Consider the following 24,660-nt stretch of genomic DNA (forward strand, 5'->3'; position numbering starts at 1 on the left):
AAACCCCATCTTCATTCCAGATCTAGACCACAGTATCTAACGATTAAAGCCTATGCACAATACAAGAACACCAAGTGAATCTGATTCAGAAGTGTCTTAAATCTCTTTCTAATAGCCAGCAGGGGGCGACTCCTGTAGTGGTAAAAATTGTATTGAGGTGTATGAGAAAATTAACCTACTTCTTTCTTGATTTAATACCTCAGTAAACATTGTGTTAATGCGTTTATGGTCTCAATCACTACTTTCAAGTGTCCTTCAGTATAGCCCGGTGTCTATTTTGTAAACTATGATCCCATTTAGAAGAAAATAGATGAGAGAGCAGGGTATGTTTTAGGGCACCTTGTGTGCTTGAGTTTTCAGAAGATAGTGAAGGCCAGACTAGAGGCTTTAAACTAATATGTGACATCATAGTGGCTACGTCCAATCAATAACCTTATGGTTTCCTCATGGGATCACCAATATCATTCATTTCTTAGTCTGAATTAAAGAGGTGGACCAACAGATCTAGAGTTATTGATCTAGTACCTGCAGTCTGGTGAATTCTGAGCCAGTCCAGATGCACTATTGGTCAGTCCTGCCAGCCAGGCTCCGCCCCTCTGCTGCAGCTCCGTTAGCCGTTGGTCGGCGAGGACGCTCACCATGAGTTGTCTGTGTTTGTCGATGCTCTGAGGAACAGCCTGAACAAGAACAATGTTTTTGGAACTTCATCAGTTATTAAGCTACACACAAATAACTGTAACCACATTGTGCAGAGTTTCGAGCATGACATCAACCTTAATGTTGTCTGGCATCGGTTCAGTGTCCATAGACTGCAGTGCTTCTCCGAGCAGAGAGAGGGCGCTCTCACAGCGCTCCGTCAGACTCTCTAGACTCTGAATTTTTAAAAAAATAAAGGAAAAGTGGAAATGGTGACTTTATGATCAGCATCGAAAATATTCCATCTAATTAAACACACATTAAGTAAACGAGACAGGTTGAAATGACATGAAATCCCCTTTTTCCTTTATTTTCCTGTGAAATCCTTTAGAGAGGTCAGAGAAGGAGCATAGGACAGGAAAATGTTTTCATCTGTTTGGATAAAGCTGTATAAACTGTCTAGGGAAAAGCCATTAGGAGGCATGAGATTCTTCTGGACCTCGCTGATTTATCGACCCCACCCAGTTTATCGTAAATGTCTGAAATCATCGACCACCAGCGGACAGACAGTCTCCAGACAATGTCCTCTTATCTGTCCTCAGTCTGTGACTCTACTTCCTCACTGTTTGAGCTAATATTCTGAACTGGAGACGCACAAAACTACAGCAAGTTTGTTAACTGTTAAAGACCAACCAAATATTTTTAGTACCTTTTGTAAAAACAATTTATTAGTTATTTACAGTTTTATCCCTTTTTATGGTAAACATGTAAATTAATGCAAATTAAATTGTAATTAATTGTAATTAATTGTAAATTAATTTTTTCTGTGACTTTGCTAGTTATTATCTGTCATTTACCAAAACACGGATAAAAAAATCTTTTAAATAATAGTAAATTGTTAATTTTTAAATGTTTTTTATAGTGTACTGTTAAGACCTACACGTTAGACTGCTGGTCTGTGACAACTATTCTGTGAAGGCAATGGCCTAAATTTAATTCTCGCACGTTAAATAAATCTAAATGATTTTGCAGAAACATATATCAGCTGATTTAAAGCGCCTGCAGTGATTTTCATTTTCTGCTCTTTTTCCTCATGACCTCTCAAAAGCACAAGCTGGTCTGTGAATTTACATGCCTCTGTTCTGTGGATCTACTGCTGGAAATAGAAAATCTATGGAGGATAATGAAACAAGTGAGGACAAAGCAAGGAAAAAAGATGAAGAAAACTGATTTTTTTAAAAATATAAACATGCAGAATCCAGCAGCTCCTCACCAGTCTGAAAGCCAGCCAGTCGGAGTGACAGTGGCTGAAGTCTCCATCCATGTCTTTGGGCAGCTGTTGCTTGTCTACGTATTGCTGAAGGACGGCTGTTCCTCGTACTGTGTGGACCTGCACGGAAGAAAAAGGAAAAGTAAGGCTTAAAATAAGGCAACAGAAAGCAGTATGTTCAAGAATAATGAGAGCTTTTTAGCTAATGAGGCAGAACACATTATACTAAGAAAATCCTGCTGCAACCTTGATAAACTCTTATCTAAATGCTTCAGCAAACCCATTTATTTCATTTTATCTTGACAAAAGTGGCAATATCTTACAATTATGGGTATATTTTATATGTATATATATATATATATATATATATATAACAATGGTGGGTTGTCAGGGCCTGCAAGGCCTTCTCTGCTGGCCTAAAAAAGATCTAAATCACAGACTGATGTTTATTATATTTTGTCCATAAATACTTGTTAAATAATTTAAAATAGTCTGCTTCGCTTCATAGCTTTTCCTCTGGTTGTGCTGCTTCCAAACATGTATTTTCCTATAAATGCATTGAGCCAATCACATTTCATCCATTATTTGTTGCTAGGCAGGGTCAAAGTCAAAGAAATCTGCCTGGTGGCCTTCAGAATCAGTTCTGCGGGCCCTCCAGCAGAAAATAACTGTCGATTAAACTGTTGCTTCAGGCAATCAGATTTTGAGTTGGCGACACCAAGGCCCTCTAGCAGGCGTACGGTGACATCAGCGTATTTGCACCCTTTGATTGGATCATCAGAGTTTACTTGCCAGAGCTAGCGAACTGCGTCTGTAGCGAGCTGCCTGAACAGAAATCTAGTTCTGTCGATGTAATAGTGGTTTTGTCAACCCACAATGGCTGAAGGAGGAGAAGAAATAGATTTGGTTGCAGATTTATTGTCTAATCCATTTTCAAGACGGACTTTTCAAGAAAAGCTGGACATCGTAAAGAAAGGTCGAGCAATTCCGAAACTAGCAAGCCTGTCACAACTGGGAAAAGGATTTGTCCGCCACTTTCAGTCCACTAACTACGAGCGGTACCCCTGGCTCGCAGGCTCCGAGGAACACTGCAAGTTGTTTTGCTGGGAGTGTTTGTTGTTTGCCACTGATCGACATGGTGTTTGGAGCCACACTGGGTTTGTAAATTTGACTTGCCTAACCAAGGCAGCAACGAGACACCAAAGCACTGCCGGACACTTACAAGCAACGGTGCTTTCCAAAACTTTTGGGGAAACCAGAGTGGATCTACAGCTGAGCAACCAAGTGCACAGGGAAAATAGGGAAATCTTAAAAAGACTGATAGACTGTATAATTTTTTTTTTTGGGCAAACAGGCTCGACTTTCAGCTTTAGCTCTGATGGCGATAGAATAGGACTTCTTGATGGAACTGAAGCGCACGGATAATCTGTACAACAGAGTAATTGAACTCTTTTTGAGGAAAGAAAGGAGGATGGATTTCGTGTACAAATAATCAGAATTTCTGGTGAGTAAAATGTTGCTATTTTCCTAAATAATATTGAGATTTTCTGAAGTTATTATTGATGCTTTTTTATGTGTGTGGCAGCTGTCGCTACAGTAGGAGACTTACACACCCCGGGTTTGTGTCTTCAGTAAAAGCGTTTATCGTGGCTACATGAGTTATTCAACGCCTCTTTAAACTACATTTCTGAATAAGAAGATGTTTTTATAGCCATAAAATAGTTATTGTGGGATGGATTGATTCAGACGGAGCACCACTGAAGGCCTAGGTGTGAAATGCATGGCCCGCCACTGTATATATATATATATATATATATATATATATATATATATATATATATATATATGGATAGAAATATCTGCATCGTCTGCATTTGTTAATTTATGAGTCGAAGGTCCTGCTGCTGTTTTTTCTAACTGTTAAAAGTTTTAACGCTGCCAGATTAAAATACAAACCACATGGCATGAAGAATTTTCTCATGCGTGTGAGTAAGAAAGCTTTCTGCTGATCAGTGCAAAGCAATATGCTGATTAGTGGTGAAACCGGAGAGTTATTCGAAAGCTGCAGATGTGCCAAATGTATGGAAAACAGGTTTATTCGATTTAAAAATGAAATCAATTTCAGCAAGGAAAAGCACAAATGCATGGTTTGCAATTCATATATGGATGGTATTCCCTATTGTTGTGAAAACAGGCAATGGGATTTCAAGAAGTTTCATTTTGCTTATGTTTTTTCCATGCTTTATCAGTGGGGCTTTGACTGCTTATGTAAGTTCCACTTGGGTGTTCCACCTCTGTTTGCAAATAAAAAGAACCAAAAGCAACGTAACAGCGCAGCAGTGCACTGTGATGGCGTGTTGATGCATTAATTGTAAACGTGATCTATGTGAGGTCACCTCTGCTCCCTCCAGAGTCTGAGAAAGAGGCTCCTGCTGCTCTTCCACCAACACCAGAACAGATCCGAGGCCGCCAGGGACCAACACCTGCAACACACACACACATAAAAAAAACATAAAGCCCGCGTGTGTTTTGGCTATCACATCTGCAGGCAAATTAAAGCACACAAGCAAACGTTTCGCACATTTAGCGAAACAGCATTTTTTTTCTCTCTCTGTCTCACCTGGAACAATTTAAGTGCAGAGAGGCAGAGAGTGGAGGGCAGAGAGCGTCTGCTGTCCATTAACACTGTCAGACCCTTTTCTTTGGCTGCAGGCCTGATGAGGGGAACAGAAAGGTGGGTGGAAGGTTAGGACAGGGCCAAACAGGACATGATGAACTGGCCATTTTCACTGCCGGTAATTTAGGACATTTCATAAAATAACATCAAAATTGAACCAAATAATATTTTTAAACAATATTCAGTAGGGCATCTACATGTATTTAAGCAATTTCTGGCCCAAACTGCTGTTTTTTTTTCTGAATGTAAAATAAATATTAACACCAGTTGTTTTTCTTTTTTTTAATTTTGTATTTTACATAATCTTCTTGGCTTGTGAAATCATAGATAATTACCAGTAAAAATCATGATAAAAAATATTAATTTGCATGTAAAAACAAATAAATAATGACCATATCAAAAATCTGCATTGTTATAAATTGACTTTAAAATTGCAATATTTTTGCTGGATTTAATTCAGAAAAAATATTGTGAATTTACACAGATTTATTATTATTATTTGAAAGAAAAAAATTATATTTGGGATGAAAAATTACAAAATTAGCTTTTGCATTTATAAGCCTTAATTGTCTGGTGATATCTAGAAGCATATCCTGAATGGAACCATTCATCTTGCATGTCTGAATTTTTGATTGGAATAAGAAGAAGGCGGCTTTACCGAGTGATGTTGTGGTAGCAGGCCAGGACCTGAGCCATCTCCTCCCCACAGAAACCCTCCTCAGATGCATCTGTCTCCATGAGGACCAGAGCACGCCCGAGCCGGTCCACCGTACCTGCAGAAATACAGTTTCCATAATGTTTTCAGGGATCCAAACAGGAAGTATAATCTTATCGAAGTCAGTTCTTCCTAGTAGATGACTTTTGATACTGAAAAGAGACATATCCACACCACAAAAATCTGATGCTAGCTTGCCTGTCAACGTCAGCTTCCCTGACTGGAGGAGGTCTGCATCCAGGTCCCTCAGCAGGGTCGGTTCTTTGGATTTAACCCCATTTTGTTGGTCAGGACATGCCTCTCCTGACCCGGCCTCTTCATTCGAGTGGTTAAAGAAGGATGCGCCAGATTGGCCGTTACACACAGGCAAAGATTCAGCTTCTGTCTCTGCTGAAAGAAACATTTAAGAAAATGCTGGAAGGATATTTGAATACTTGCAGGATCTAATGTTCACGGCCAAAAACACAATCATCTCCAGACCTGTGCTGCTTTTCTTAGTATTCTCTGCCCCCTTGTCAGCTGTCGCTCCATCAGGTTCCTGTTCTGTCTTCTCTGACTGGTTGTCCTCGATAACAGGCAGCTTTGTCGGAGCAGAGCAGGCGGTGGGACTCGGTTGAGGAGCTTTACCCTGCAGTTTCGAAGCTTTCTGGTTGACTCGTCCGCCAGACCTAGCCCTCCCTTTGGCCCCCTTTCCCTTCCTTTTCCTCCTGAACAAAAAGCACAGGAAGATCTTAATGAGGTACAGCAGACAGTTCATCGTTATGTTTTTCGCACACGTGTTTAAGAGACGTCGTTCGTGTCATAATTGTACGTTCGAACAGCTTGTACCTTCCGCACAGAGTTGCACTTCAGTGTTACCAAGCTGGACTTTCATACGGAAGTGTGAAGAAAGAAAACGAATTACATGAAAGAGTGCAGTGTGTCATATGAAATAATTCTGTACCGTGGCGCTCTGAATCCTGCCGTTTTCACTTCTTTTCCTCTTGGACACACTCTGTCCTCTGTCTTTCCTTCATTCTTTTCGTCTGTGAACTTTGGGTTGGACGAACTCTTCATTTTGCACTCGCTGTTGGTAATTTCTCCACTTTCTGATACTCTAGTGAATGGTCTCTCCGGTGCATCTGACGTTGGCGTTGTAGCATCGCTGTCTCCGCTCAGTGGTTTATCAGTATCCTCGAAAACAGAGTCAGATTGAGATCCATGATCCGAGTGGCCCTCTACCACATGGCCAACTTTGTGGTTTGTTAATTCATGAATTTCAGTTGTGACTGAACAGTCACTACTCTTAGAGTCTTTAGTTTTCTGGTCGTCTCTGCACGGCTGTGTGAGGCTGTTGCTATCTCTCTCCTTGCCCACGCCGGGCCTTCTCTCTTTAAATGGGCCATCCAAGTAAAGTCGGTGCCTTTCTAGGCCCTCTGAGTCTTTGCTTATTTTATCTCCTTCATCAGAGTCATGAACAGAGGAGGAGTAACACCGCCTCCCCCTGCCAGGTTCAGCAGCTCCTGCTGAAGGTTGTGCTAGCACCACATCACCCTTAGGTGTCACCGCATCTCCTTTGGTGCCAAGAATAGCCCGAAAGCTTCCTGACCTTTCCGCTCTCCCATATCCCCAAGCTTTCCCTTTGCGAAGCTTGATGGCCTTACTTCTCCTGCACAGAGGCAAAGTCTTGGTCTTACAGATCCCATGCATCTCTAGGTACCTCTGCCTTGGGTCAACCCCTCCATCAGGACCCCCTCTGGGTTCCAAAAGCTCCACATAATCCCCATCAAGCTGAGGCCGCGCTGTTCGCCCAAGCCCATCTTCGCTACGTCTTCGTCGGGGAAGTGCAGGATCAGAGTCCAAGCCATCTGGTGGTAAATCATCATCCTCTTCCTCATCCCAGGACCAGGAGTCCAGTTCCCCAGAGGATGAACCACCCCAGCCCCCGAGGCTGCTGCCCCCCTCACTAGGCAGGCGGTTGGATAAAAGGCCTTCATGGTTGGACATCAGGCCCAGCTCTTCAGAAGGGTCATGGATGAATTTCGGGTAGACAACCTCCTTCCATGGAAGTCTGACGACACCGTCACATGTGCTGACCAGACAGGTGTCAAGTCCTCCTCCAACTGTGTAAAGATGAGATAGAGCTACATCAACTCGATATGTTCATTGAGGTTATAGATTGAGCAAATAGATTCCTCCTCCTAAAATAAAACAAGACGCTAACATCAGCTAAATGGAAAATGTGTGTTGCTCTTTCTTTAGCTCTGTTGCTAAGTTCTTCTCTTCACTTCCGTTGATGCCTTTCACTCTTTTAGTCATAAACTTCTTTTAGGTACACATCTGTTTCACTTCCCAATCTTCTTCCCAATACTCACTGAAAACCTACAAAGTGGTAATAATTTCCAACACGATCCAGATTACAGCTACAGTTCTAGCTAAAACACCATTTCTTGGGGTCACAAAGAGCTTACAAATATTTATTTTTGTTTTGCTGCTGTGTGAGAAATAATCTTCCATGTTTCAAAACGTTTTGAAAACAACAACATTTTAATAGAAGCATAGGGTATCCGTTCCTTACCTTCTCTCTTGTGACCCCGTTCTTTGTTGATGCTATGCAGCCACTCACTGGTGAACACAAGGGGGTGCTGTGACTCAGGCACCAAGATTTCCTGAACAGTGCGCCCCCCAGGGGCCAGACATTTCAGGGCCAGTCTGGGGCACCGTGTAGAGAAGGGCACCACCTGCAGGTAGAAGTCATTACAGCGCAGAAGCCTCCAGTCCAAGGTGGAGAGCTGGACCACCACCTTCTCGCCCAGACAGAGAGGCCAGCCGGAGTGAAGGAACAAGCAACCCAGATACTGAGACTGAGACAAGAACAAAGGGAGAAGCAGAGAGACAGAGTGTTTCATTTGCAAATATAAAAAAAGAAGGACTTCATCTTTATAATATTATGTTCTGTTGGACAATTCTTCTCTCTGTACCTCTTTAGGTTTTGTTTTTCACTGGCTGCTTTTTAGAATTCTATCCTTTAGGAGTCCCTCTTGCCAAAAACTATTCTGGTTAATGCAGAATCATGCTCTCCCATTCACAGACCACAGGCCACATGAGCTGAGGTGATTTTCTAGAACCGATACCGGGCGAGTCGACATTTTTCACCAGCTAATCTGGCCCACAGCCAGCGTCGCATTCAAATGTCAGACATGTGACTCACGCCGTGTTTTCTAAAGTGTAAAAACTGCTTAGCTGGTCATGACGCACTGAGAAGACTCTAGATAGCTGCACAGAGTCGGGATGAGTCAGATAGAAACTTGCAGATGACCAGCTCGTCACAGCAGCCGGCCGCTGCTAAAACATTCAACTGTTTCATAAGTGGAAACTGCATCAAGTAGCTGCGTAAAACTGAGAAAATCTACCTAAATCATTCACATCTGTCCTAAATATAGAAAACACTACATTCAATTGAACTTAGGTAGAGGAGAGCAGGCTTCTTCTGATATCCTGTGCACCGTTAATCAGCTGATCTATTTAGGTAATATACCTTAATTCCCACCTTAATCAATGTTGTATCAGAGCTCTATCCCCATCTCTTGAAGTTTGAATTATAAAACTCATCCAGAAGCTCTCTCTGCTGTTCCCAGTCACGTCTAATCGACTGACACGATGCTGCTCCCTCCCCTCTTCGTGCCCTCCAGACTCACGAGACGTGATCAAATTAAATTCCTTACTCAGCCTCTCTTCCATCTCCCCTTTTCTACCACTCTGTCCTTTATTCAATTTCTTCCCCTTAAGCCTCCCTTCTGTCTCATTTCTTGCCAGTTCTCTCGTTGCGCGAAGCTATTTGGAAGCAAAAGTCTGATATCTGTTCGGGTGGGTATTAGCGTTAAACAGCATTTTCCTGTGAGAAAGTTTGTATTTTCAGTCCATCCACATTCTGTAACTCTGTGTTCTCCTCCCTCCTCCTACTTTTCCCCTCAATGTACCCCAGTGTTTGCTCCGTCTCCCCCCACCTCCCAAAAATTCGTCAATCAGTCTACTATAGTCTGCAACCTCCAGCATCTTCTCTTTTTTCGGACCCACGAGCACGCAGTGAATGAAAGCCATGTTCATTCTCACCCTTCAACTCCCACTGCTGCTCTGTTACTCAGTCTTTCTCTCACAGCAGTAATGCGCTCACATATGGAAGGAATTATTGTCATGACTCACAGTCTAACTCCAGTCCCAGGCAGCTCCACTCAGCGACAATGAAAACATAGTTTGCTCACAACCCTTGTCCATATGTGTGTGCGCGCAAGTCTAGGAAAACTGTAGAGGGAAATATGAGAAAGTCTTTCATTTCCAAGCTTGTGTTAAACAGTGTGCGTCATTTATCTTTGTGTGTCTCCGGGTGTAAAATTAAAGGAATGTTGTTTAGTCCATGTTGCATCTCATTTGTTTGTCTTGTTTTGTTGTGTGAATTAGAAGAGTAAGGGAGGGATGTGAGGACACAAAGTGGAAGTTGCACGTTTGCACAATGTTTGTATCCTCAGTCGTACTATTTCCATGCTTTTTGCTGTGGTGTTTGGAGGAGTCTCTGTTACAACCAAAACGGTTTTATTTCACTGCATTTTATCCGTCTTTGTGTACGCAGTGGAGCTTCTGAAGCAGGAAACCACCTCTTTTTGTCTGTAGGTCACAGCGGCTGGTGAATCTCAGATTTCACCAGCCACTTTCACTAACTTTACTGGCCAGCTAGAGGTTTAAAACAGACACGACCCTCCACAGCGAAGTCTGCAACCAGTAGAAGATCATGCATGTGTCAAATTAGGCATGCTTTAAACTCCCCTTCTGCATTGGAGTCTTCAGTTGCTGAGATACTAAACTAAAGACGTGACATTTGAACCAAAAGTATAATGAGAGCGTGTGACTAATTTGTCAAACTGACAACCAAAAATATTAGTCAAGTTTTAAGCATCAAGTATGTCCTTTGACTCTAGTCAGAATTCTAGTTGTCAAACAACAAACCAGTACTATAACATAATACTTCTAAATATCAAGCAAATCTGCAGTAAGTGGCTGCAATACGTCAATGTTATTGTCCTCTTTAGTACTTTGTCCACACAAGAACAGAAATTCCTGATTGAACAGATAGTTTGTTCAGTCCAGCCAGCAAGACTGTATATCTGCACTTCAATATAAGGTTCAGCGTCCTGAATACGGGCCGCTTTGAGATGCGCTAAGGTATTTCGCTTAATTGACCGACGCTGCAAACTCGATGATAGAAACATTATACACCGATGGAAAGCTTAGATTCTCATGAATCCGCCGGTATAAACCACTTTCAGATGTGATTACCACAGCGGGTAATATAAACACATTTGTCTGACAAACAACGAATATCCATCCATCCGTTCTCTATACAAGGCTTTAACGTACACAGCGCGACTCACATTTGCGGGTTCATTATTACACACAGATGAAAATATTCCACAAAAAACGGCCATAATCCAACCTTGGACATCCAGACGAAACAAGCCAGTAAACTATTTTGTCCAAAACATGTCTTGAAGTCTGTATATAATCCATGAATAGGTCGTTTTCAAGGAAATGCACCTCGCGATGCGCGTCCAATATTCCCTGTATTTCTCGTCATATTTTTATTTACAAATAAAATATTAGCGATTTTTTTGTACTGAAAATGGCTGGAATTGACTGTACCTTATAGGGCTACAGCTTCAAAATGAAATATCAGCATCATGCCAAAATGAACAAGGACAAAAAGATAATGCTTTCCAAGCTAAAGGTTTGAAAGTATTCCATTAAAATAAACATGGCTAGTTTTAAATGTACGCTGAAGTAGGTTTCTCATATTGTTCAATTGATCGTGTACAATTAAAAAGCATCATCATTTATATCTGCCCCTGACAGTGAATCATTCTGATAAGAGTGGGAAAATAACATGCTTATTCAATTACGGGAGAAACTTGATGCTCCAGTTGGAAAAAAATATGTTTACATATCGGTTTTGGCAATCGGTCAAAATGAGCTGGAAGATACTGGATGGCGCCAAAAGCCAATGTCATGCATCCGTCAATTCTACTGTGACCTGCCAGTGGCTAGCTGCAACCTTTATGGCACCAACACTGCACTGGCACTGGGCTCAAATTCATTTTCCATAGTGAGAATTTCGATGGGAACTGTACTTGAAACTTGGAAAACACAAATGACAAAACTTTGATCAATGTTGCAGATGTTTCCACGGGCAGAGTACTCACAGGTTGTTAGTTCTTGAGCTTTGAGTGAACTAGAACCACTAAATCACGAGGAGACTTCATTTGGAAACCTTGAAAAACACACTTTAGGTGGCCATGAAAGTTTAGTTTCTCTCAAAAGAAGCCGAAATTTCATCGGTCGGTCGTCATTTCTAACTTTCCGAACAGTTAACCTTTGAGTCATTCAGTTAAAACAAGGCAGAAAGGGAACAGACACCGCACCGCTTCACCACAGAAAAGTTACATTTATGTAACTCCAATGAATGCTTTTTTCCCCCAAGACCAAAAACAGAAAGAAAAACCACAGCCTTATAATGATTAGTCATTTAGTCATTAGACTTAAGGCCTAACTTGAGGCTTGCCTTGACAAGAGTTGAGACTTAACTTGGAAGTGCAACAAAAACTTGGACTTTCCTCAATGGACACTATCTTTAGAACTAAACTGGATGTAAGACTTGCTTTGAAATTGTGATACTTGTTTTCTGTTTATTCTAAAGAACCTGAAACCTTACTTAAATTTCCCTAAACCGTCTTGACATGTTCATGAAATGTGACTCAATTGTCTTGGCATAAGACATGAACCTTGACTGCTCGCACCAAAAGGTGTAAAAACCCTTCAATCTCTTAAAACGTCGGCAGAAATTTCTTTACCAAAAGAATGAAGAAGGGAACAGCTGACAGATTTCTCACACTATACGTCTCACATGTGACAGCTGATTCTGCTTCTGATTATACAGCTATGTGTGTTCAGTTTGGAACTCACGCAGGCATGTTGCTGGAGCTTGTGCAGGAGGTGCTTGGCAGGTACGAAGTAGTCCAGGAGGTAGCGAAGACTGTCGTGTTGATAGGTGGACTCCAGGACTGAGAAGACCTGGACGAACAAAGCAGGATTTGATGAAAAACACTTCATTGCATAGAGTGCGTTAGATGATTAGATAATTATTCATCCTCTGAATTTTGGCCTCTTGTGCACTGAAAGCAGCCTTTGTTTCAGCCGGATCGTAATGCATTTTTCAGTTGATCCAAAGGATTTTGAGACAGTTTCGCTTGCCAGTAAGTGGAAGAATTTCCTCAACCCAGACAGACAGCATGTAATCAGAAGTTCAAAGAAGGAAATCATCAAGTCTGCTTAAGGTTGTCTCTATTGTTTAATCAAACAGCTTTTTCCACAGCAACAAAGAAAATCGATTGGAAACTACTTGGCAACTGGGAATGGACCAATTACCAATGTCCCATAAATGCTAATTCAGAATAGCTTAAGTTCAGAAGCCCCTTTGTCCACTAGCTTTTAACAATAAGGTGCAAGAAACAAAACTGAGTTTGACACTCAGTCATGCAAAGTTGGCAATATCAAAGCTCACTAGAAGTTTGCACAGTGCACCTATAAGAGATTGAAAGATTTTTCCCATCTAATTGTTCTTGCTTGGAATAGCTGAAAGCAACAGTGGTGAGCAATTTTTGGTTAGAAGTATTGTGTTAAAATAATAATATTTGGCTATAAATGACCAGATGGGTAGATTTTCTTTGTGTTGACTCCTCTCAGCAGTTTTTAGGCCAGGTTACAGTGCCTATAAAAAGTATTTACCCCCTTTTATCTCTTTTCAACACTGAGTCATAGTCAGTGAAATGTGGCTTTAGATTTCTACAAAATAATGTCAGTGTATTAAAAATTGAATTAAAAAAGTAATTGCGCAAGTATTCATGCCTCCTCTGACGGAGTTACAAGCTTCTGTGAGTGAGATGGGAGAGACCGAACACAACAACTGTTGTCTGTTCCTCATCAGTCAAAGCTTTATGGGAGACAAAGAGAAAGACACTGTTGAAAAAAGCTCATATTAAATTTCGCCTAAAGTTCACCAGAAGACATGTGAGACACTGAAAGGACATCGTTTGGTTTAATAAGACCAAAATTAAGTTTTTTGCCCATCAGACTATGCTTGGCAGACACCAAACACGGCACATCATCACGAAAACACCATCCCCACTGTGAAGCATGGTGGTGGCAGTATGATGTGGGGATGTTTCTCGGCAGCAGACCCTGGATGGCTTGTGAAGGTAGAGGGCAAAATGAATGCAGCAAAGTGTCGAGAAATCCTTTAGGACAACCTGATGTTGTATGCAAGAGACTTGCAACTTGGGATAAGCTTTGTTTTCTAGAAAGAGAATGAGCTAAAGCTAACAGCCAAAGCTAAACAGAAATGGCTGACAGCCGTAAAAGGTGAATGTCCTGGAGTTGCTGAAACAGAGTTCAGACCTCAGTCCAACAGAGAATCTGCGGCTGGACTTGAAAATGACTGTTCACTCACGATCTCTATACAACCTTACAGAACTTGGGCAGTTTTGAATGGGGTGTTGAGATGTGCAAGGCTGATTGAGATCTACCCACACCAGACTCAATGCTGTATTTAGCCAAAGGTGAATCTACTAAACACTGACTTGAAGGGAGCAAATACTTGTGCAATCACTTATTTCATAATATATATGTTTAATCATTTGACAAGACTTTCTAGAAACCTGTTTTCACTTTGACAAGAAAGAGCACTTTTTTTTCAAAAGAGCCAAAATAAAGCTGTCCATTATCCAATACTGAGAAAACTGGTAAGGACGTGTTATCAGCACTGCATTTGAACATATCATTTTCCCTACATACCCCCTCTCTATCGCTGTAAATATGTGCACTGGAATACAGGGGAGTGTGTTGGTGAGGCGTACCTGGGAGAGGAGGGGTGGCGCCGTGCTCTCAAACGGAGGATAAAGTGATGACAGCGCCCCCTGCACACAGTCCTCCATGGCCTCCGAACCCTGAGAGAGTCAAAGAAAGGGTTAATCCACTGAATCAGCTCTAATGTCTGTGTTTGTATTTAACAGCCGGTTTGTCTCGCTTTTTGCTGACACACACAGATACAAATATACACCCATGCGCTACTCTCAGCTTCCTGTTGTACGGTCTGGGGAGTGTCAAACATTTCCTCTAAAAGGCCCAGTAAATGTAAGAACCCCCCTCCAGAACAAAAGAGTTCACAAACCGCTGCAGCATGTTAAAACACACACACAGCACACATGCATGAACAGCTGCATGCACATCCTCACACACTCCATAACAGTGGGCAGGTCAGTGAGGTGGAGGGTGACATAGCAGAGCACGCAACACATGCACTGTTTATTTTTCTCCGTGGCCCGTTGGCATGGCAACCCGCAACTTTTTTCTCTCTCTTTTCCAACCTCCCTCTCCCTTCACATTTCCTCCCAGACCTTCCATCTGCTTCTCTCCCTCTTTTTTTCTCAGTTTCATCCCCATCCCTGCTCTGCTTTCCCTCGTCACCAATATTTTTTCTTTGTTTCACCTCCATCCAACTCTCATCTGACAACAATTACATCCCGGCTCTCTTCAGTCTGCACACTGTGCTGAAAAACTACAACAACCGAGGGAATAGACAGAACGCAATCAGTAAAAAAAAAAAAAAGAATGAAAAAAAACATAAGGGAGAACTGAGTGTACGGAAAAAGAGAAAAGTGGCTAGCAGGACAGGGCCAGGATGGAATGAGCTGTTGGTGGTGCGGGGGCTTTTATGGAAGAAGGTTCAACAGTATTTGAGAATCATTTTTTGAGTTTGTTTTCGTATACAGAGGGGAGCTGGGGTTGACCACAGTGGAGGACAGAATGAGTATGATGAACAGGAAAGTATTTGAGATGAACTCAAGTTTTTCTATGACTAACTGCTTGCGCAACTTTTCACAGAGATGCCCTGACAACAAAAACTCAGCAAATCAGATGCTCAAAGTAAAGTCAAAACACACATCGGGTGCATTTGCAGTTGTTTGTGACAGCAGAAAGAAGAAGACGTCGAAGTGTCTGTTTAAGCACCATTGGAGGCCACTTTTTTGGATAAAGAGCTGGAATTTACCAAGCAGAAAGTCCAAAGAGTTCTGCTTTGTTTATAACTGCTGGAAAGCTTCTCCGCTGAGGTGACTCCGGGTCACTCACAGGAGATGCTAGCCTCCGTTTCCTACCTTCTCTCTTGGCCAGAAAGCAACAATTTCAACAGTTAACTACAATCCTTGTGGCACCAACACTCCACTGGCACTGGGCTCAAATTCATTTTTCCATTGTAAGAATTTCGATGGGAGCTATACTTGGAAACTTGCAAAAACACAAACAACAAAACTTCCATAAATGTTGCAGATGTTTCCACAGGCAGAGCGCTCAAAGGTCGCGTTTAGCTTTGATTGAACAAAACCACTAAATCACCAGAAGTTGGAAACCACACATAAAATATCCAATCTTAAAAGAAATACTGTAAGAGCCCATGTAAATCTCATTTATCTCAAAGGAGGCTAAATTTTCATCAGTTGGTTACTGTTTCTAACTTTCCCAATAATTAAGCTTTGAAGGAGTCAGTAAGTTGAAACAAGGCAGAAAGAGAGCAGGCTAGATTTATGTCACTACAACGAAACATAGTTCTTTGTTTCCCAAAAAAAGAAAAGAAATGTAGCACTCATAATAAAATATATAATTTGTGTGCACAGAAGGGGTTGTATTAGACTCTAAAAAGACAACAAACATTACTGTTTGCATCAATCTTTCTGGTTTAAGACAGCTTTTAATATAATTATGTTCAGCCAACAAACTTTATCGAGTTAAAGTAATTAACTTTTCCTCTTTCATCAACTCTATCCTGAACTATCATTTACTTAATAAAACGTAGCATAAACACAAGTTTCGCAAAAATTAAGTTGTTCCAAGTATTTTTGTGTGCTAAGTTCCTAATTAACATAATTCTGAACACCGGTTTTGACGTTGACAAACATTAAAAAATTACGTTGCTCCGATTAGATTTTCTTCAGCCATCTTTGGCTTTTTCATGCTTTTGTTGATGAAATGCTTAGTCATGCTTAGTCTCTACTGCTTTCCAGACATGTTTTCTACGTAGGGTAGGGGGCTTGAAAGTCTGAGCTGAAGGTAAGGGGAAAAAAAGCCAATTTTATTGAGTTACCTCAACTCAAATTGAGATTTAAATCAACTAACACTGAACTTTAAGTTTAAATTTCACATTATATTAAGTTGATGCACTTCCCAGCATTATTATGTCAACTCAATTCATTAAATTCATCAAAAACTGTGTGCAACTTACAAGGTCAAACTAAATCAGTAAATCAGAATTTCTATCTGGCAATTATTCATTTAATTAAGTAATGGGAAATGGTTTCCTGATTTATTTATTTTTTTTAAAGTGATAGCAGGTAGACTATAGTCAGTTTCAGGCAGTTGGAGGACATGTTGTTATAGGTGTAACGGTGGTAAAAGAGGTTCAAACAGCCTCTTGGCTCACTGACAGGACATATTGAGTCTAGTAAAAGGCCAGCAGGAGGTTCAGGGGATAGTAAGGCGAGCCAGCAGGAACTTCCTCTCAGACTAAAGCCCTTTTATAGAATCCCACAAGACATGACTTAGTTTCATCACAACACTAAATTACACCAAAAACATAACAACGGACACCCTCTGATGTTCTTTTAATTCATTTTTGGTCCGCTTCCTCAAAGACACATATGTATCATCAGACCGACTGTAAACGCCAGTGGAAGTGAGCACTTCGGTCTGCCTTTGCAAAGCTTCTGTGCTTCCAACTTCCACTCTCTGACAGACGTGAACGCGAAAAGCTCTGCAATCTGAGTCCATCTGGCTCTACGGAGCCCCTCAGGATCAAAAATGTAACTTATGCCAGCTGAAACAGTCACAGCACAGCGTGTAATGTGCCACTCAGAGAAACTCAAGTGCTGGTACAAATAGGCCTGATTTACTCATATGAAGCAACGCTGTTGCACTGATCAGCATCATATTGGTTATTACTTCGCCAAGGAATGGTGGAGTTATGTGATGTTCGGCGTATGTTTTTTGCTGTCTGTCTGTCTGTCTGTTAGCAACTTTACTCAAAAACGGACTAACGGATTTGGATGAAATTTTCAGGGAAGGTCAGAAATGATACAAGGAGCAACTGATTAGATTTTGGCAGTGATCTGGCTTATAGTCTGGATCCACGGATTTGTGTAAAATTTCTGTATTATTGCGAGATAGCGGCACGGCGTCACTGTAATTGTGACTGCAAGTGAACTGACAATCACATGCTTGCAATCCCACTACAAATCGACCGTTGCAGACTTTTCGAGACTTATAATACAAGGAACAACTGATTAAATTGTGGAGGTGTTCCCAAGTCTCATCTGTTTCCACCACCCGCTACATATTTAGGTCATGCAATTCGGTATCCGTACATAACGTACACATGCATAGCACACACCTGTGCTCAGCGCAAGGTCATTTTGTTTGTGGGTACATCTACATTAAATGACCACATTCTATGTTGGTGTGATTTCTGCCATGGATTTTTTCAAGATTTCAGCCGTCAGAAATGATACAACGATATTACTGTGCTCTCTGAGTGCTTTTTTTGTTCCTGCTTTAACGAACACCTCTGTTCTTGCTGCCTGGTAGCTGAACTCACTGCAGCTGACTTCATGACCAGCTAGCAGGCCTGCAACAATATTTAGTTTGGAAGTGCAATGTACAATTGTATGCCACCAGCAACGTTTCTTTCGTTTTCCTCCAACATTGATTCCCCTTTGTGTTTGGAAGCCTGTGCACACAACTTTCAACAGGATATACCACTGTTAACATCCACAGAATGGTATTTGTGCTTGGAAGCACAATTAATCACGTCGACTGAGAATGAGGTTTAATAAAGGGACAAAAAGAGTGATGCTGCTTTTCAAAAAACAATCTGCAACCTAAACTCATTTTCAGCTAAAGTCTGAGTAACACACAACTGTAATGTGTGCTATCTGGGTCAAGGGTGTTTAACTTAAAGCACACAGTACAGATGCATCGAATGCAGTCAACTCTTATTCACAGACTCATGAAACAAAGCAGCACTGAAATATGTGGATTTGATTTCCTCTCAGACGCTCACGTAAAACCCGGTGCCTCTGCTTCAAGGGACTATATGTGTAATTCAGTTACTCTTCAGTTGGACAGGCGCTCACATCACTTTGGAAAAAAAAAGCATATGCACTATTTAATTCAGTGTAATGCAATAGAGCTGAAGTAAAGGCCTTTTTAAAAAAATACATCATTCTAATTTTCCACCAGATGCAGCTGGTAGAGGAAATAAAGGTGAAAATTAAACCTGAACCTTTCACCTCTACAGTGATTGGATCTGTGTTTTTCCTTATGGGGGCATTTTGCTGGAGCAGTTTGACTAAACTGACCTCCTCAGAGGGACGAGTCACTTCAAATCAATACAAAGCCATTCTGAATCATCACCTTTGTCCACTGATGGAACATTTCTATCCTGATATGAGTGGTTTCGAGGGGTCAGTGAACGGTTCAAGGATGAAAATTGAATGACTTTGGTGCAATGAACTTCAGATCAACAGGGAATATCTGTGAAGGAGTAATGCTTCCATCCCTCTATTAGAGCTCCAGAAACTTGGAGAATCAATATCAGTTTGGTCTGAAGCTGTTCTGGTGGCTTCACACCTTCCTGAGGCAGTTCAGGCTTGTTTTTTTTTTTCCTGTGATTTGTCCCCAGTCTGCAACTGTGCACATGTTATCAGCAAATAAAACCAAATTAGGAAAATGATGAAGAGCAGATCTCAGTAAGGAGTTTGACAAGAAGCTAGGGCTGGACCCGAATAGCCAGAATATCCATTCGCTACGGCACTATCCGGATATTAATTTGGTATCCGAATATTCGCCCCCCACCTCCCCACCGCCATCGGACGTCACCGGGCGGAAAGACTATGCAGCATTACTGTCTTCCCTCCGCCTTCTGCCCACATCGGCTCATTTCGTCCTGTGATCACATAAACATATACACATATGTCTATAACATATACACATATGTCGATGTGATCACCCCCTCCTCCCCCCAGACGAAAATATTCGGAGCTCATCTCTTCCCTGCGCCTTCGGCCCATTTCGGCTCATTCCGTCGTGTTCTTCGGCTCATTTCGGCTCCTCCATTCGTGTTTGTAAACACCACCCGAATGGCCGGGTGGCTGCCGACTCTGAAGCCACGCTTCACTTCGTTGCATAAACACAAGACAAGATGCTGAAGACCGGTGTTTGAGAATTCTTCAGTTTAACTAAAGACTAAATGAGGGCAAAATGTGGACCCGGGAGACCAGACGAACGGATCTGAATATTCAGGCCTTCTCCGTCGCCGCGCGCAACCCCCCCCCCCCGGTTGGACGTTACGGGGTGGAACGAATATCCGGGTATTCGTCTTTAATAGGGCCCGAATATTCGGAGGCCAGAAACCACTATTCGGGCCAGCCCTACAAGAAGCATGACAACCCATCGTCAGCATGTTAAAAATAGCTTTGAAGAGAGATAAGCTTGAGAATTTGCATTTATTAAATGGATACTCAAAGTGTTGTTGTTGGGTTTTGCCAATGCATCGCCTCCTACAGGTAAAGGAGAACTTAGAGTCGAAGAGTGGAAGTATTGCAACTGAATTGGCACACAAAGGAAGCTAAAAGAGCAGCCAAAAAGTCAGGAAGTGGACATTTTTTTTGGATAAAACTGTCAAAGAAATACAAGACCCCCTACAAGAACAGCTTGTTTTGTGTCATTATTGTCAGTTTTGTCTCTGATTCTTCTTCATACGTAGAATTCCAAAGTCCTCCAAACTTCCAATGACGAACCGATGGGTGTCATTTTATTCACTTTGTCCTGTTATTTGCAGTCTGGAGTGGTTAAGTCACCGGAAAAGCGTCTGTTTGTGCGTTCGTACAGCACATGGAGGACAATCAATACAGTGTGTATGAGTGTATATCCTCCTGTTTGTCTGATGGACATGGACACACAGTGCTGAACTGGGGTATGTCATTCCTGCGTCAGATTTCCTGCCTTTCTTTGGCCGTATGGAGACTAAAATGGAAAAGACAAGAGTTGTCTTCCAAGCTGATGCTTGGAAAAGGGAGAACAATAGAGATACAAGGAGATGGACAGAAAAGAGGGAGGGAAATGTGATCAGAAAGGAAAGAAGAGCGAGAAAAAATCATGTGAAATGGATTTGGAATATGTAACTTGTCAGTTCAGCTCTCATGAAATATGGTGAGACTGAAAAAGAGACGTTGAGCAAACCAGACAGATTTACAGAGAGCGAGGGCTCAGACAAAAAGAGGGAAAGAGGAGGAGGCTGACCGGTGGGAGAGATCGATGGGAAACAAGAGCAGCAGCAACCATGATAGAAACCAGATGTACACGAAGGACGGAGGAAGAGCGATAGAGCAGAGAACGGAGGGGTGATAGAAGATGACATGATGGGAAGAAAAATGAGGGAGATACTGGGAGAGAAGGAGGGAAGAGAAAAGAAGAATGAGGGTGAAGGGAGGAGAGATGGGGGAGAAAGAAAGAGACAAAAGGAAATGAGCGTGAAGAGGAAGAAAAGGGAGAGGCCTGACTCTGATTTCCTCTCTTAAATCAGCCTGTATAATCTAATCTGACCTACAGTGGGTCAAACAGCTCGCCGCCGATTTTTACGGATTGTTTTAGACTATTTAAGTGCTACAGTCTGTTGCTGAGCAGAGTGAAGGCAGCTGAGATTTCACACAACACTGTCTTTCTTTATTAATCGCATAGTTAGTGACATATGCAATGAGAAATGTGAGAAATAAGCGTGACAGTTTGCCACATCTATAGCTGTTATTGGTCTTCTTTGTGTGCAACAAACCCATACTGTAAAAAAAAATCAGTCAAAAAAGAAGAAGAAATGGTGAAAATCATAAAAGCTGTGAAAGTAGAGACAACTGTTTGTAAAATAATGATATTGTTAAGCTCGTTTAAGTACAGTAAAACAGTTATTCACTGAGCAAAGCCGAGATTTGTTTCAAATATGATCCAGACTGACCTTTGAGGACGCAGCTAATTACCATTAACCTCTTGTTTGAACTAGAATACAGATAGAAAACTCATTTTTGTGCCGCAGAATATCCAGAATTAGCAAACTGGCATCATGCCAAAACGATACACAGATACAAGGTTTATAAAACCGTCTACAAAACAATCTTCTCCTCGTAACTTCAGCGTTGCAGTGGAGTGGCAATTCTCATTTCATTCAATTCATTCTTGTGGTTCATCCATACGATCAAACTTTTCTTCGCAACTGGAGCAGTCTCCCCCTGCTGGCCATTACATAGCATACAGCCTTTATATAGTCAATGACAAGTTGGGTCTTATTTTTATCAGTTGTAATAATTCTACATTTAAATGAGTTTATTGCTGAGAATATATATAACAGCTAAGCCATCAAAATGAAAGGAGGCACTTTGTTTCAAGGTAAAACTGAAAGTGGCACCAAGTCCGTAGATTTGGGTTGTAATGACAACAGAGACTTTGGTTCAAAGTCGATGCAGAAACTCTGAAAACGCAACAGAACTTGTTGTTCTACTGCAACAGGTTGATGTGTGGAAAAAAGAATCCCAGCACCAGTTGAGGACTATGTTCTTGTTGCTTCCATTGGAGGCTTCCATACTTCCATACATGCGCAGTAGGTTACATCGACGTATTCTGCACATGCTCGGGATCGTCCTTGTTGCATAGCAGACAGATTTTAAGTCCCCGCTTCAGCCTCGTCTAACCTCACATACAGACTTCATTGGTATTCTTCTTTTTTTGGGATTAATGGACTTTTCATGGTATTGGTAACTGAAATTGTTGTTTTGGATCAAAGGCTAGCCAGGAAGTCAACTGTTTTTGAGGACGACTTTACCATTTGTCAATTTTCGCTGCAAGTAAGTGTATGCTAATCCCAAACTCCAATATTGACTCTTCGTTTAGCTTCCATTTGAACTTATTCACCAGTTTCAATATTTGCCTCCTTAGTGGCCAAATGCTCCATTTTGCTAACCAGCTAGTTGCTAGCCTTGTCTGTCTGCTGCTTGGTGCTGTACAGAACACATACAGCGGGTTTGTTCCACTGTTTAGTTGTGACCCTCAAATCAAAACAATGAGCTGAAAGTCACTAAAACGCTCGGGGGATTGTGATCATTCTTTAATAAAAACAAGGTGGAGTGGAAAAGCCTCAAGAGGCAAACTGCTGCGCTGAAAAGCCGCCATCCCCCGTCTGCATGTGTCAGAGACAATTACAGGAAACTCCATTAAAGAAAGACTCCTGTGATTGACGTGATTCTGAGCTTGTCTGGCCGCCTGTTATCTCCACCAGCCTGGCATGTTTAAACAAACACACCAAATATGTTTGCTATGACTTTCATTAGACCAGACCGGTTCATCCCGTTTAGTTTAATAACCAAAAGCTATCAAACGGAGCGAATGGAAATTCCCTCGAGTGCCACATATTGATTGCATGACTGATGCATTTTAACACCTATGTGCACACATTAGCGGCCCTGTTTGTCCCCGTGCGAGCATGTATGTGCACAGTCATCCAAAGTTCCCTCCTCCTAGAACACATGTTGCTGGGTGTGTTGTTTGTTCAACTGGTAAATTCTCTGCACTTCTGTGACTCTCTCTGTGTACATCTGTTACTGTTTTCCGTTCGAAACTCTCCCAACTGAGGGAGATGAAACTGTACAGCACATGTTCTTCCTTCCCCGAGGTCCATGCCATCCCTTGTTCCCCCCCTTTTCTCTTCCTTTTTTTCTTCTCTCTCTCCCCTTTTCTCCCAGGTCCAATGTGGAAAATGCGGCATCACCGAAACCGCCGCTGCTGCCGTCCAAGTCTCCTAAAATAAAAAGTAACCCTACCCTCTTCTTTTATTCGGCTCCGTCCCTCTCCGGCTCCCCCCTTTTTTCTCTCTCTTTCTGCTTTTTCCTCCCCCTGCCAAACTGCTCCACCCTGCACAACAACACACAGAAGCAGTGAGCTTACTTTCTTAATTTCTTTTTTTTATTTTTTTCCTCCTCTTAATTGCATTCATATTCTCACATATCTGCTTGTGTCTTCCATCTCCCAGCCTCCCTCTGCCTCTGTGTGTCACCGATCAGACCATAAGTGGGTGGGGATGGTAAACAAAATCCCCAGAGATGCAACAGAGGGCTTCTTTTTCGCTTTGGAGACGTCCTATGTTCCTCTCTGCAAGTCGACCACAGATATCACCAACGTCACACAACTTAAATCATGTCCGAGTGATTTAGCGCCATCAGGGATTTGACATCTTTGTGAGCTATAAGCTGAGACTTCTAACTGCTGACTAAACTTCTTCCCATGCTTTTTTTTTTTTTTTTTTTTGGTGAGATGTGGATGATTTACATGTTTAAAAGCGACCCTGTTTTGGAAGCACATGTGTAAATCTGGGTGTTTTTACAATGTATTTGAGGCCGATTTGTCAAAAACACCCTTTCTTTGGTAGAATTGTGAGTTAAAGTGACATTTTTCTTTTGCATTTTCCAAGCCAACATAGGATAAAAAAATGGGGACTTACCATGACTTCAGTCAGGAATTCCTACATCGTCCTCAGCTCCTTTCCTGGATACGCTTCCTCCCCACATTCTCTGTAAAACTTTCTCCTCACACTTCAAATCAAAGAGCCACCATGACTTCTTCTTCTGTGATCCTTCTTCCCTCCTTCAAATCTTTTGTCAGATTTCAGAGCGTCTAAAAACAACAGTCCTCTTCTCTTCCCCTCCAACACTCGCCGCTGTATTTCCCAGCCTGGGAATGTCCAAGCTGCATTTTTTTTCTCTCTCTCTCTCTCCCCCTCTTCCCTCCCGCCTCTCTCCGTCTGGCTGCCCCGGCAGTCCCACTCATGCACTCCCACCTCCTCCCCTCTCCTCCCCCACCGTCTCACCTAACAAGAGCACTACAGTCTCCTCTCCGCTCTCAAACTTTCCATTTTTTTTTCTGCCTCCCCCAGTGCCAGAGCAAATGAATAGACAATGTAAAAAACCGTTACCCCACCCAGAAAGCTCCAGTGTTTTATTGTTGGGCTTTTGGTTAAAAAAAAGAAAGAAAAAAGTGGGAGATAATTAGATCCATTCCTAATGAAGCCTGATTAGATCAAAAGCGGTTGAGAATACAGCATTAAGTGCTAACATTGGTCTGTTTCTGCACGTGTTTCATGCACATAATCTCCAGAACGTGAGGTTTTGCACACATTAAAGTGGAATTAAAGGA

At 41.9% G+C, this 24,660-nt stretch overlaps 1 protein-coding gene across 2 annotated transcripts in view; it reads right to left on the reverse strand.

Annotated features, from left to right (window-relative positions):
• The window catches only part of arhgef40 (Rho guanine nucleotide exchange factor (GEF) 40), a 54,138-nt gene extending 29,899 nt beyond the window's left edge, over positions 1-24,239 (reverse strand). Inside the window, exons 1-13 of one of the 2 annotated variants that reach the window (XM_051943787.1) lie at positions 23,969-24,239; positions 14,238-14,327; positions 12,289-12,396; positions 7,856-8,141; positions 6,242-7,400; positions 5,779-6,005; positions 5,497-5,685; positions 5,242-5,356; positions 4,527-4,620; positions 4,303-4,389; positions 1,910-2,026; positions 774-872; positions 526-677 (exon numbers count right to left, since the gene is read on the reverse strand). In XM_051943787.1, coding sequence (XP_051799747.1) covers positions 526-677; positions 774-872; positions 1,910-2,026; positions 4,303-4,389; positions 4,527-4,620; positions 5,242-5,356; positions 5,497-5,685; positions 5,779-6,005; positions 6,242-7,400; positions 7,856-8,141; positions 12,289-12,396; positions 14,238-14,327; positions 23,969-23,971 — 2,726 coding nt within the window. In that variant the 5' untranslated portion in view covers positions 23,972-24,239. Of the gene's footprint in view, positions 1-525; positions 678-773; positions 873-1,909; positions 2,027-4,302; positions 4,390-4,526; positions 4,621-5,241; positions 5,357-5,496; positions 5,689-5,778; positions 6,006-6,241; positions 7,401-7,855; positions 8,142-12,288; positions 12,397-14,237; positions 14,328-23,968 lie in introns of both variants that reach the window. The other variant, XM_022215441.2, reaches the window with a different exon arrangement.
• Positions 24,240-24,660: the final 421 nt, after the last annotated feature.

The sequence above is a fragment of the Acanthochromis polyacanthus genome, chromosome 23 (genome assembly GCF_021347895.1).
Source record: "Acanthochromis polyacanthus isolate Apoly-LR-REF ecotype Palm Island chromosome 23, KAUST_Apoly_ChrSc, whole genome shotgun sequence".
Taxonomy (NCBI): Eukaryota; Metazoa; Chordata; class Actinopteri; family Pomacentridae; genus Acanthochromis; species Acanthochromis polyacanthus.